This window comes from Talpa europaea (assembly GCF_964194135.1).
Source record: "Talpa europaea genome assembly, chromosome: 15".
Classification (NCBI taxonomy): Eukaryota; Metazoa; Chordata; class Mammalia; order Eulipotyphla; family Talpidae; genus Talpa; species Talpa europaea.
In genome coordinates, this window is record NC_140083.1 from 34,406,551 (window position 1) to 34,419,201 (window position 12,651).

At 33.1% G+C, this 12,651-nt stretch overlaps 1 protein-coding gene across 5 annotated transcripts in view; it reads right to left on the minus strand.

Moving 5' to 3' along the window:
- The window catches only part of CNOT2 (CCR4-NOT transcription complex subunit 2), a gene marked incomplete at both ends in the record, with an annotated part of 67,971 nt that overhangs the window by 26,080 nt on the left and 29,240 nt on the right, over nucleotides 1–12,651 (minus strand). For 4 of the 5 annotated variants that reach the window (XM_084255805.1, XM_084255803.1, XM_084255804.1 and 1 more), the window contains one exon: nucleotides 4,817–4,883. In XM_084255805.1, coding sequence (XP_084111931.1) covers nucleotides 4,817–4,883 — 67 coding nt within the window. The remainder of the gene's footprint in view (nucleotides 1–4,816; nucleotides 4,884–12,651) is intronic. The other variant, XM_084255802.1, reaches the window with a different exon arrangement.

Consider the following 12,651-nt stretch of genomic DNA (forward strand, 5'->3'; position numbering starts at 1 on the left):
TTTACTTAAAATCTTCCTTTTTTCTCCCTCCCCCAATCTGCCTCTGCACCTTTACTCATAACCTTCAGTCCACCTAGAATACTTTTTTCTACAAAAGATACATATGTGTGTATATATGTATACACACACACACTCTCTCTCTCTCTCCCCCTCTACACACACACACACACACACACACACACACACACACACCCTATATATATATATATTGAACTCAGACATGAAAGTAGATGGCCTTGGGGCCAGAAAAGGTTTCCTGGAGGAGAAAGAACATGAAATAAACAATGAAAGATATTTAGCCAGGTTTTCAATAGTGGTGATGAGCTTGGTGGGCAAAAAAAATTTCTGACCAGTTCAGTCAGGAAAAAAACCCCAGCAAAAAAACCCCCTCATTTCATAAATTTCATGAAATGAGGTCACTGGAGGAGCAGACTTGCTTCTGGGTATGAGGTAAGAAGCATGGATAGCGCTAACTATCTTCAAAATTATGAATTGTAAGAAGCTGCTACGCTAAAACCAGCTGAATGTCCCATATAGTATTTCACTGACCTCTGCAAGAATTGCAAATCTAGCTGTGGAGCAGCTGTGTCAATCACCTACATAAACTTTGTACATCTTTAACCTAAATTTCCTCCATTATAAGGGGAGGATTATAAATAACCAAATAAATAAAATAAATTTCCTCCATTATAGATTAGTGTACCCATTCACAAGGAAATGCAGGCCTCAAACCTTAAAAAAAAAAACAAACCAAAATCCTTGCTCCCTCTCTTTCTTTCATGTCCTGCACATCACCAAAAATATTAGCTCTATTTCCAAACTATCCCAAATGTCTTAGATCTTGGAATAATACGTTACTCATGGGTAGGTACTTGAAACTGCTTTTCTCAATTCAAAATTCACAGATTTATTGTATGCTTGCTATAGCTATGTTCCTGAACTTGGAAAAATATCTAAGATTATGAGATACATTATTCTTCAGAATTCTGCAGAATTCTGGCTGAAACCAGCAATATCCTAGTAGGTTTCCTTCGCCCTGATGAGCTGAACCACTCCCAAAACCTATTCCATGCTGTGAATGTTGTTCCCCCTACTAAAACAAACTTACCATAGTCTCTTGAAGGCCAATGTCAAAAATAACCTCATGTAAATCCTCCAAGACATGTAACATAGCCTTGCCTTTGAAATACCCAGACAATTCTGTACTACTTCACCTATGCCTTGTGTATCTTATCCTACTACACTACATGTATTTTACTTATCATATAGTCAATAAACATTTACTGAGTGCCTATCATGAACAGAGTACTGAGGTTACAAAGGCAATGAAAGACATGCAATAAAAGCAAGAGCAGTAACATAACAGTAGAATTTACACTGTACCAAGGTGGCATGAGAGTGAGTGATGTCTTCTAGAACATATCTACAATATCTACCTTGTTATACTATGTATAGAAGGCACTCAGTAGCTGTTAAATTCCACTTCTACTTCTTTTTTGAAGCTTTATTTTACCATAATAGCTTACCATGTTTTTCTCTCTAGAGTATAAAAGTTTGCCTGTACTATTCAACATTCAACCTTTTGATCTATGCACTAGCAATGTAGAGTGTTATTTAATATTTTATATATAAAAATATCTTGATCTCCCTAACTACAATGTGTGCTTCTTCAGAGCAACATCTCCCAGAGTATTCAATATTAATTCATGCATTTGTAAGATGGTCCTACAATTTCCTGACACTGCCAAATTGAGCCATATGGATAACTACACCATCACTAGTATCACTTCTGAACTACCCACCTTTGCTCAGGTATACCACCAAACAAATAGTCTTCACAAAGTTGTTCTTAAAACAGGACACTAAGGGATGCTGCTGAAAGGATGAGACTCTGACACTGCTCTCACCAAGGAGTTTGGATCCCAGAAAGGTAAGTATATTTCCTTTCCCAGGCAGAGACTTAACTCCTCTGAGAATTTCTGATACAAATATGAACGGATTAATCCAGACAACTATTTAGCTTATGTGACTATAAAATACTAAGCACATAGGAAGCATCCAATAATTATATTTTCCTTTTCCTCCTCCAAGACACTATATTTGTTGGTAAGTAAGAAAAAGTAATTACAACTACACACCCACTTAATTTCAATGCACTGACTATTCAACAGAAATTAATTCCTGGTTCCCTGTTCATTCCAACTTATAGACAGCTTCTGGAACCCAGGGGTCTATATACCTGTAAAGTATACCTTTACACTTATGCACATATTCAAGCCATACAAGTAAAGAATATCAGGTAACTTGAATACAAAATTCCATTCACTGGTTTTTATAGTTTTCACCTGGTGCATCTTATACAGATGAACCCTTGAGTGAGAAGTTACTTATGTATTTGGATACAATCATACTATACTAGAATCTGTGATCTTACAAAACAGCACCAGTCCAGTATTTTCTGGGTACCCTTATGAAAACCCCATCACTTCTATTCAAACCTGGCAAAATGTAGGTTTAAGCAGCTCTGTATCCATTCCAAGAGGAATTCCCTCCCTTGTTTAATCTCAGTTGAGTCTCAGTTTTGGAGAAGGCACTCTTTCCTTCTCCACTTCTCACCTCTCCAAGTCATCAAGAACACAACAGATAGTACACATCCATTCTAATGGTACAAATTCTTATTGAACTTTCAAACACAATGCACAATTAAAAACAGCTGCCATAAGAATATTATCACTAATCTACTCCCATCTTATTTTATCTCCCCATTCTTTATTAAAGTGAGCTCTTCAAGTTTTATCAATATAACTTATTCCACACAGCAGCTGGTGTTCTCTCTGACAGGGTGAGTGTTCAGACTACTTATAGCTAAATAAACTACCTGGCCCTCTCAGATCTATTCTAACACAGAAAAACTGGGAATCCAATCTCTTTTTTCACTAACTGTAGGCTTCTAGTTTGTATCCTGGAAAGGAAATATTGTACCCAGTCTTGAGATATTTCAGTTTCAGTTGCTCTAAGGTTCAGTTTTTCTGTAGGCTAATACTACAATGTCAATTGAAAGAGTGAGCCATACATAAAAGGACTGGTTCACCAATGCTGCAGGAATATAGCCATTCTATATGCTGAACTCAAAAGGAAATATTTATCATGGTTTTTTTTAAACTAATAAATACTTTAAAATACTTTTTCTAATGAAAATAACTTTGCTCATTTATTTTTGTATTTATCTTTGTATGATCTTAATCAGCACACTCACTTATAAAATTAAAAGGTCGAAAAATGTCTATCATATTAATAAAATAACTATTTCAAACCCATTCCATTTCTTATCTTAGACCAATACAATTTCACATTTGGGACTAAAAAAAATTAGGTCAGATTTTAAAAATCCATACAGCTAATTATGTTGTAAGATAACTGTCATTCTTTTTCATCAAATAACCTTACCTTCTCAAATACAATTTCCCTTCATTCTATATCTACTTTCCGCTGTGATAAATTGCGTGTTTTAAAAGATAAACTCTTTGCAGTTATGCTATAGAAGTAAAAGGTAGCTTTAAAATAATTAATATTTCCATGGGAAGGGCTTATCAGAAAGGTAAAAGCTAGCTAATAAAATTTACTCAACAAGTAGTATGAACATTGTGGATAAAATATAACACCTTTATGTAATAAAAATGGTTTTAAAAGGTTTTTGACTTAACTAGAGGAAAACTGCTAATATCCATAGGCAATTAATAATTTACTAATTACATATTAACAAAATTGTGTTCCATATCAAAAGAGGAAGGCCACATACAAAAGATGGAGAGAAAAAAGTAGATGGAAATTATGTCTTTCTAACAAATTAAGTTTCTTCCCTCTACGAAATTTCAAAATTATTTTGAAGAGTAAAATGGTATGACAAACTAGTCTGATACCTGCCAAAACTTTGCCTTTTATTATACTGGTAAAGCATTTCAAATCAAATAAGTGATTTTCATTTGAAGCTGGTTAAGACAATCATTAAAGTTGTCATCTCCAGTTTACCCAATTATTCTGTAATCTTTAATGGGAATTTACATCCCTTTTAACACTCCCCTTCCCATTAATAGAGATGAGAGATCAGCAGTCTCTGACATTAACAGAGATGATAAAATCTTATATAATTGGGAAAATTAATTTGACAAAAATAGCAAGATTTTATAATTTAGTTTTATAAAAATTTTATGATAGTGGGTAACATTTATTGAGCGCTTACTATGCGCCAGGCACTGTGCTAAGCGCTATAAAAGTATTTCAATACTTTAAAAGAAATAAATCTTTCATATAGAAAAAGCTTTGATCTGTGAGTCAAAACATAAATTTTGTGCCAGGATTGAGCTAAGGGAAAGGAAGAAATATTTGCTAAACAAAGAATGTTTCACAAACTGCTAAGTAATGAGCTTTACAATAAAAAAGGCCAAGAAACAAAAATAGACAAATTAATCAATCGGTTCTCCCCAACAAAAAAACCTGTAACTTCCTCTTGCAAAAGCAGAAAGGATGTCTATTTTTAATTTGTTTAGCAAATTCTTCTTCAAGAATACTGCAAATGAACATAAGATGCAGAAACAAATTTCAATCGATCCTATATCCAAATAACAACAAATGATAAATTAGAAAGGACTGAAATAATGAGGTTTTGTTATGGCAAGTGAAATAAAGAAAACTGAAAATTTAATTATCTTTCCTTTTAAATCCTAGGATATACCCACAAGGGCGGCACTATTTTTTCTTTATTTGGTAGTTTTTTTTCTTTAAATAAAGTATTCCAGAATAAATACAAAATTCTTACTTTGTTGCCCGTATAAACTTGCCCCAAACTGAGACAGCTGACCTGATGTAGATGGTGATGCCAGCATCTAGAAACAAATTAATTATATTAGAGCATAAAAGAAAGTACATAGAACATTGCATTTACACTTTACAAATCTGTACATACCATGTGAGTCAAACCTACACTTCTCATTGTTCAGAAAAACATAAAACAAACATATAATAAAGTCGCTATTTCCTAATACCAAGATTGAATGAAAGTATCTGTGTGGATTGGAATGAACTTTTAATTACTACAGAAGTTTTTTCATATTACTATAAATGAAACTACAGGAACACTACTACTTCTGTGAAAAAATGAAACGAGGCTAACAAAAACAAGAAGACAGTATCTTAAAAAGCCAGTCTATATAAATACATAAGTGATTTGTTTCTAAGATAATACATTAAAATTCTAGTCATTTTATTAAACTAAAAATAAAATCACCTAGATAGAAAGTTCTGTATTTTATAAGAACAGATGTGTATCAAATGGGTAGATAAATCTCTTAATCATATTCATAACCATGCAATAAATGGAAAGAAAATACAATACCAAAGAACAAGTCAAAAATACTGACAAAAATATACATTACTATTTATACTATTTATCAGATAATTTTACAGCAATTGCTTTTAAACTTAATGCATCAATATCATTTTTTCCTACTAGAACATAAATTGTTTGAAGGCATGTAACATTCCTGGAATAAGCTATATTCATATTTCCTCATAGAGACTAGCATGGAATGTGGTAGTATATGCACATAGTAGATATTTAAGGTGAGTAAATGGAACTCTGTGAATACTGGTACGTGTTTGTATATTCTGTGTCTTATAATAATCATCGAAACACCTTAAATACAGCATGGACCATGTATGTCATAAAGAGAGTTATAATGGAAGTGGAAGGCTATTGTGGAATAACAGAATGAGTTATGTACCTAATTCATTCTAAGATGCAATACAGTACATGCTCTATAGAAAACAGAAAACATCACGGGATGAAGACAATTCTAAATAAGGGAGAGGTAACAGAAGTACTCTGCAGGGCAGTAATATCTGATGTAGGTACAGATAACAAGTATTTCAGGCTGAAAAAACACAGTTCAAGTGTGATTTAAGTTAGTGATAGAATCAGAACACAAATAAAATAAGATATATGAGTGACTAGGTAATAGGATAATTGGGGAAAAGAGATAAGGCTCACTTCACTGCAGACTGGGGCATAGAAGAATGGAAAATAAAGAGAGTATACTGAGGTTGGATGGTAAAGGGTCTTTTTAAATGCCATACAAAGATGGCTACCAACTATGATAATGAAGAGGAAAAAAAAGTTAAGCAAGAAAATGACATTATCAAACTGCTTTGAAAAGGCACTTTCAAAAGCAGAAAAGATGGAAATGGTTAGATACTAATCTAGAACAGTACAAGTGAAATCATTAAGGAAAGGCACTCTGGTGGTAGAGCAACAGTATTTGTTGTCCTGCTGAAATGGAAAAGAACAGGGAAAAAGGAGGTGGGTGGAGAAGCACCAGGCAGGGAACTATCTATCAGAGGCTAATCTGCAGTTTCCAGAGAAGAACTATGCTAACAACGACCACATCAAACCATGAGGAAAAATATTTAAACATTAGAGATTTCATACAACACTAATTTTAGCTGTTTTGAAGTCAAAATTTTGAGTGGTTTTAATTATTCTAAAATTCACCAAAAAATTGTATAAAACAGTAGTTAGAAACTAATGATATACTTCAGACTCTTCTAAGATAGGGCTCAGTTACACCCTACCTAAAAACAGCAGCATTTAAATATAGTAACAAATTCTAATTTTTTAAAAAAAGCATCAAAATTCAAAAATACTCCTTTTCAAATGCAGAGGGTGTGCAATCTAAAATTAACCTGAATATGCATTTTATACCTGATCAAATTCTTTTGCTAGGTGTAGTCATCCTTACCGTTACCACATAACTGGAAATATTTAAAACACATTAAAGGTTCATTTCCAAATTGCAAGATCAAAGGAAATGTGTAATACATAATGAACTTTAACTGGTGATAGCAGGTAAAAGGTTTACGTAAAATTCTTAAGACAAACTACAAATGAAAGCAAACGATTATAGCTGTTTCTAAGGCCAGCAATGATTTAGAATGATCCATAATGTGATCATTTTAGAATGGACCACTTAAACTTAGTTTTCACAGAAATTTATGTTTATTTAATACATAACTCCAAAGAACAGAACCTTTAGTCTATTTTTTCACAAAGGTTACACAGTCATTAATGAATTATAGGTGTGTCAAGATACCAGCCCTTTCAATACTGGAAGGCACAGCATGACCACAGAGGGGCTTGAGGCCTAGGGCCAAGTACTTGAGACCAAAAGCACTGGGGTCATCCATTTACCATTATGACATACTAAATATTATCATTTTCTCTAGATGTGGGTACATGAAGATTAGTAAACACCGAATTAAAGGAATATGAAAGTAGTTTATAATATTAAGTTTAATAGACTATAACTTTCAAAACATCTATGTAAACAAAGCATTGGTCAGTTATACAAACATGTTAAAATGACTGCTTAAAATGTGTCCAAAATGCAAATATATAATTTCTTATCAAATCAATCCCTAACACTGTGTAATTTTAAACTCCAAAAGCATGCCTCATGAACTACATCAGTGTTAAAAATGGATTTAACACACAATAAAGTGAGGGAAATGTTATTTATGAAGGCAAAGAAATACCCAAGAAATGCATGCTGGTACAACTACAATTAATAGACAATAAAAATATATTTTTTTTAAATGCTGAAATGTAATAACCAAAAGGTAAATTTCTTAGAAAAACAGAGAACTTTAGATCAACAGATACATTAAGGAAGGGAATGCAGCTTAATAAGAAATAATCCAGCTTGAGAGTAAGGAAAAAAATGTGGGTTTGAATCCTGATTCTGCCACTTAAATATAGGACAGTCTAGCCTCTGTTTCCTTCCTATTAGATGGAAATATCACTACCTACCTCAGAGCTAAAGTGAAGATTAAATGAAGTAAAATATGACACCCAGTAAGCATAAGTGTTTAACAAATGGTAGCAGCAGTTGCTAATAAGCCAATCTTCCTCCCAATGCAGATCTGGCTCTTATTAACAGCAGTCATAGAGGGTTATTCAACTTTTGGGGAATTTATTGACGAGTACCCTAAAATTAAATAAATTTTTGCATAAGGAGTTAAGAAAGAAAGTTCATCATCACAAATTGAGGTAAAATAAAGAGAATTTATGTTCTTGGGGGGTACTGGTAGGAAACCACTAAGTATTACATAATCAGGAGAATGTTAAAACCTATTTATCATGACTTCAGTCTAAAAAATCATAACTATACTTTTCCTCATTTCTCAGCCTATAACATGCACTTCAGTAAAACAATAAAAACCAAGAAATAATTAAAAGAAATAGTAAGGTGAATCAAGTTATTTCCTTGAAGCAACAAAGAACCCTTTTATTTTTTGTTTAATGTATATATAAGATATCAAAGAAATCAAATTAGAAACTGTTTTTAAAATTACTTCTGTTTTTACTAGATTCAAGCCTGAAATCCAGGATTATAAAAAGCTAACATCTTTTTTAGAATTTGTCTATTTTAAAAGCTTATAAAAGGCAAATCTGGCTCCTGTTAGCAAGCCATCACACAAGTTTTAAATATTCAATACTGCTCCTGCTAATAGTGATACCTTTCTTAATTACTCCCTCCCATAAATACACCTGCAATGACAAAACCTTTTTTAAGAAACATTAAAATCAACTACATTTTCTACACAAAGATAAATGATTTCAAAATGCAACAGAGTTTTATTAAGTAAAGATTCAAAAGTCACAAAAGTCATTTAAAAATGAAACAAAGGGCCTCCCCAGTGGCGCAGAGGGTTGAGCACAGCACTGTGAAGCTGTCCACAGGCTCTGCAGTGCAGGTTTGATTCCCAGCCAGCCACAGAGATTCCCACATGACGGAGCAGACTTCTCCTGTCTCGCCCACTGCTCCTCTCAGGAGTACTTTTGGTCTGTTTGCCTGTTCTGCTCCCCACTCCCCACTTTTGCCTGTTCTGTCTCTAGTGAATCCTCTCACCCTCCCACGCCTCTGGCCTGTTCCCCAGCTCTTGTATAAATAAAAAATAAATCTTAAAAAAATAAAATAAAAATGAAATAAATTTTCAAATGTTCTTTAAAATTTCATTGTATAATATACTTAAATATATGGCTATGATATAATTGCTAGCATTCTATTATTATTCCAGAACAAGTATGATTGACTATACCATATCTACAAATTTGAAAAAGAGACAAAGGGAGAGAAAATGCTAAATTTGGATAGAATCTGAAGAACATCTTAAAATTAAAAACAGTAAAAAATAAAGTCACTGAATTCAGCAAACAGGCACAAAAGAAAAGACTATGAGAAGATTAATATATTTAAATGTCCAAAAGAAGAGACAAGTAGCAGAAAAACAGTGACTAAGTCACAAAACCTATAAATCAGATAGCAAGGGAGGGCGAGAGAATTCACCAGAGTCAGAGCAGGGAGCAGAACAGGCAGAAGGACCGAAGTACACTGCTGAGGGGAGCAGCGGGCTGCAGGAGAGGTCTGCGCGCCATGTGGGACCCTCACCCGGCGGCCGGGGACCGAAGAAAAGTATAGTAATGAGCACTGTATTATAGTGTCTGAATTTTAGATCAAAGTACAAATTTATAGAAAGGCTTATGCCTAAACAATAAATATGTACTTTCACATAGAGGTAGGTGTTAGTATTGCTAAAATGCAAGAAAGAATTTAGAATGATAGTGGGACTAGTACTGACAGTATATATACAAGGATACTTAGGAAAAGTGATATTAGAGAGAAGCATACTTAGGTAAGATATTGTAGTAGATTTAGTGAGAGAGAACCATTTATAGATCTGAAAACAGAAAGTGCCAATGTCCTGTGACAGAACAAATTCAATGAGCTGCAGTCAGTCAGCATAACTGCAGTATACTAGTCATGAGTATGACAATGACAGTAGTAATCAAAAATATCCTTATTTTATACTAGATTTTAATACAGTATTTTACTAATTGGTCTGAGAGAAATCCTAGTTGCCATAACTGCTGCAGGTTGACATAAGCATGAAAGCTAGGTATAAGTTCAAAATGGTTGCTGTTTTATCAAAATAAGGAAGTAGTCTGTGTTCACTACTTTTAAGACTTTTCTAGAAAGTATAGTGTCACACTTCCATGTCTTTACAGCCTGTATTAAAACAAGGGAAAAGAAGCTCCCACAAGGCTGCTTCTGAAATGATAATGCTTAAGAACCATGAAGTATACAAAGACTCATAAAACTAGAAATAGAAAATGTTAGCAATTAAAATACCATTTAAAAAAACTAAAACTGTCTATGATTTATTCAATCACATGAATACATTTAAGTAACAGATAATACTTACAAATTACTTTTATACTTCAAAATAGAAATGTCAGCAAAATTAGTGAATTCCAAAGAAGACATATACATGTCAATTTAACTAGTAAACGTCTCAAATAAACCAGTTTCCCAAATATTTATACAGCCATGCATAAGATAAAGAAACTACATTTTATGTTCTATGAACAGGAGAAATCGGGAAACTGATTTTTTTGGTTTATTTTTTTAACAGGGGGCTTCAAGATTCAATCAACCACTGGTCAGTTGTGCTTTACCATAAATTACAATTTAAGATTATTTTCTAATTTTGCAGACAGACAAAAATATAAAATTACCCCAAAAATATTTAAATTTTTTCTCTTCAAAAATATTATAAAGGACAAAAAGAAAATTATTTGCATGTGATATATATAAAAAAGTTGAAGAAAATCAATGGAATAATAATGTTGCACTTTATTTTCACATTAATAACAACATTTATTTATATTTGCTTTCTGAGCTTCTGAAAGTTTTGCAGTTATTCCTTCAATCCATCCAATAACCCATGAGTCATATACTATTATTTATTTTTGTCACATGGAAGTGTGATGCTATACTTTTTTAAAAAGTCTTAAAAGTAGTGAACACAGACTACTTCCTTATTTTGATAAAACAGCAACCATTTTGAATTCATACCTAGCTTTCATGCTTGTGTTAACCTGCAGCAGTTATTTATGGCAACTAGGATTGTTCTCAGATGAGAACACTGAGACACATACTAAAAATCTTGCCCAGGACAACAGAGCTAGTAAATCATGTAGCTAAGATATAAGTTCATGAAGTAGGATTCCTAGAGCCCACATTCCAAATTTAAAAAACTAATAAAAATTCAGTAAGGAAGTTGGTTATAAAATACACAAACACACACATATTCTTCATATCCATACAAAACCAATCAGAAAAATATAACAAAAATGACAGCTATAAAACCCTACATATTAAAAGGCATTACCTGATCCTTTACAGAAAAGTTTTCTGACTTGTGATCTTAAGAACTGGATAACCTCATGGAAAGAAGGAAGGGCATAATAAATTCATTCCTTAAACCAAAATACATTTGGACACAAGTTATATATAAAATACAATGGACACAAGTTATATATCAAGAATGAAGTACAAAAGTGCTAGAAGAAAGTAGTTGGGAAAAGTTCAAGTATGATCTCAAAAACAGATACCATTAAAAAAAAAGACTGATAATTCAAATTCAATACAAAGATAAAAAGGTAATACATGAAGGAAGAAATAACAAATGTCCAATAACTACATGGATAAGATCTACCACTTCTGTGTGTTTACGTGTGGCTTATAAATTTAGCAAAAATTTCTTCTATTTACAAAGACAATAATTGGTATTCTTGAGAGCACGGAGAGAGCTGATAAGAGTAAAAATTAGTACATTCTAGGAGAAAATCTTATTATGCCCCAGAGATTTATTTATTTTTAAAGATTTATTTTTTTATTTATACAAGCACTGGGTATAGTCAGAGGCGCGGGAGGGTGAAAGAATTCACCAGAGCCAGAGTGGAGAGTAGAAAAGGCAGAGCAACGAAGTACACTGCTGAGCGGAGCAGCGGGCGGCAGGAGAGGTCTGCACACTGTGTGGGACCTTCGCCTGGCAGCCGGGGATAGAAACAGCACTACAGAAGCTGCGGGCAGCTTTGCAACCCAGCGCTCAACCGCTGCGACACCGGGGAGGCCCACCCCAGAGTTTTAAATAATAATGTATTTTTAAAATAAAATATTTAAGACTAAAACCACTATCTTAGAAACAGTGTAAATAATAATTATTATTTTTGGTTGACAACACTAGGGCTATTTTACTCTTTTCACACATATTTTCTAAAATTGTATAATACCCCTGTGCTATTTTGCAATAAAAAAAGTATAGCAACAGCATAAATTTGTAAGTTACTACTATATAATTCTAATCCATAGATGAGAAAATTAAGTCTTCTTGCTATCTGAAGTGCTAACATGCAAAGTCAAGACCCAAAAACGTAACTATACTCATTTAGAGTCCCATTTCTTAATATCTAGGCCTCATTACCTTCTTCATTTTTAAAAAAGGTTTTGTGAAGCAAACTATTCTGAATTATTTGTGTAACAAACAACAAAACTGGAATGATAACATGTATGTGTGTGAGCATTTGTAATAATGCTGACTAAAAGTCACTAATACGTAGTATTCCTGCTCTCTAGAAGACAGTATCTGACTAAAATCTCTGTACATAGTTTACTCCAGATTTCAGTGTGAAAGCTTCGTATTTCCTGAATAAGAATGCTTTTTCATCAGTAAGCAACATTCCACCACCATTTC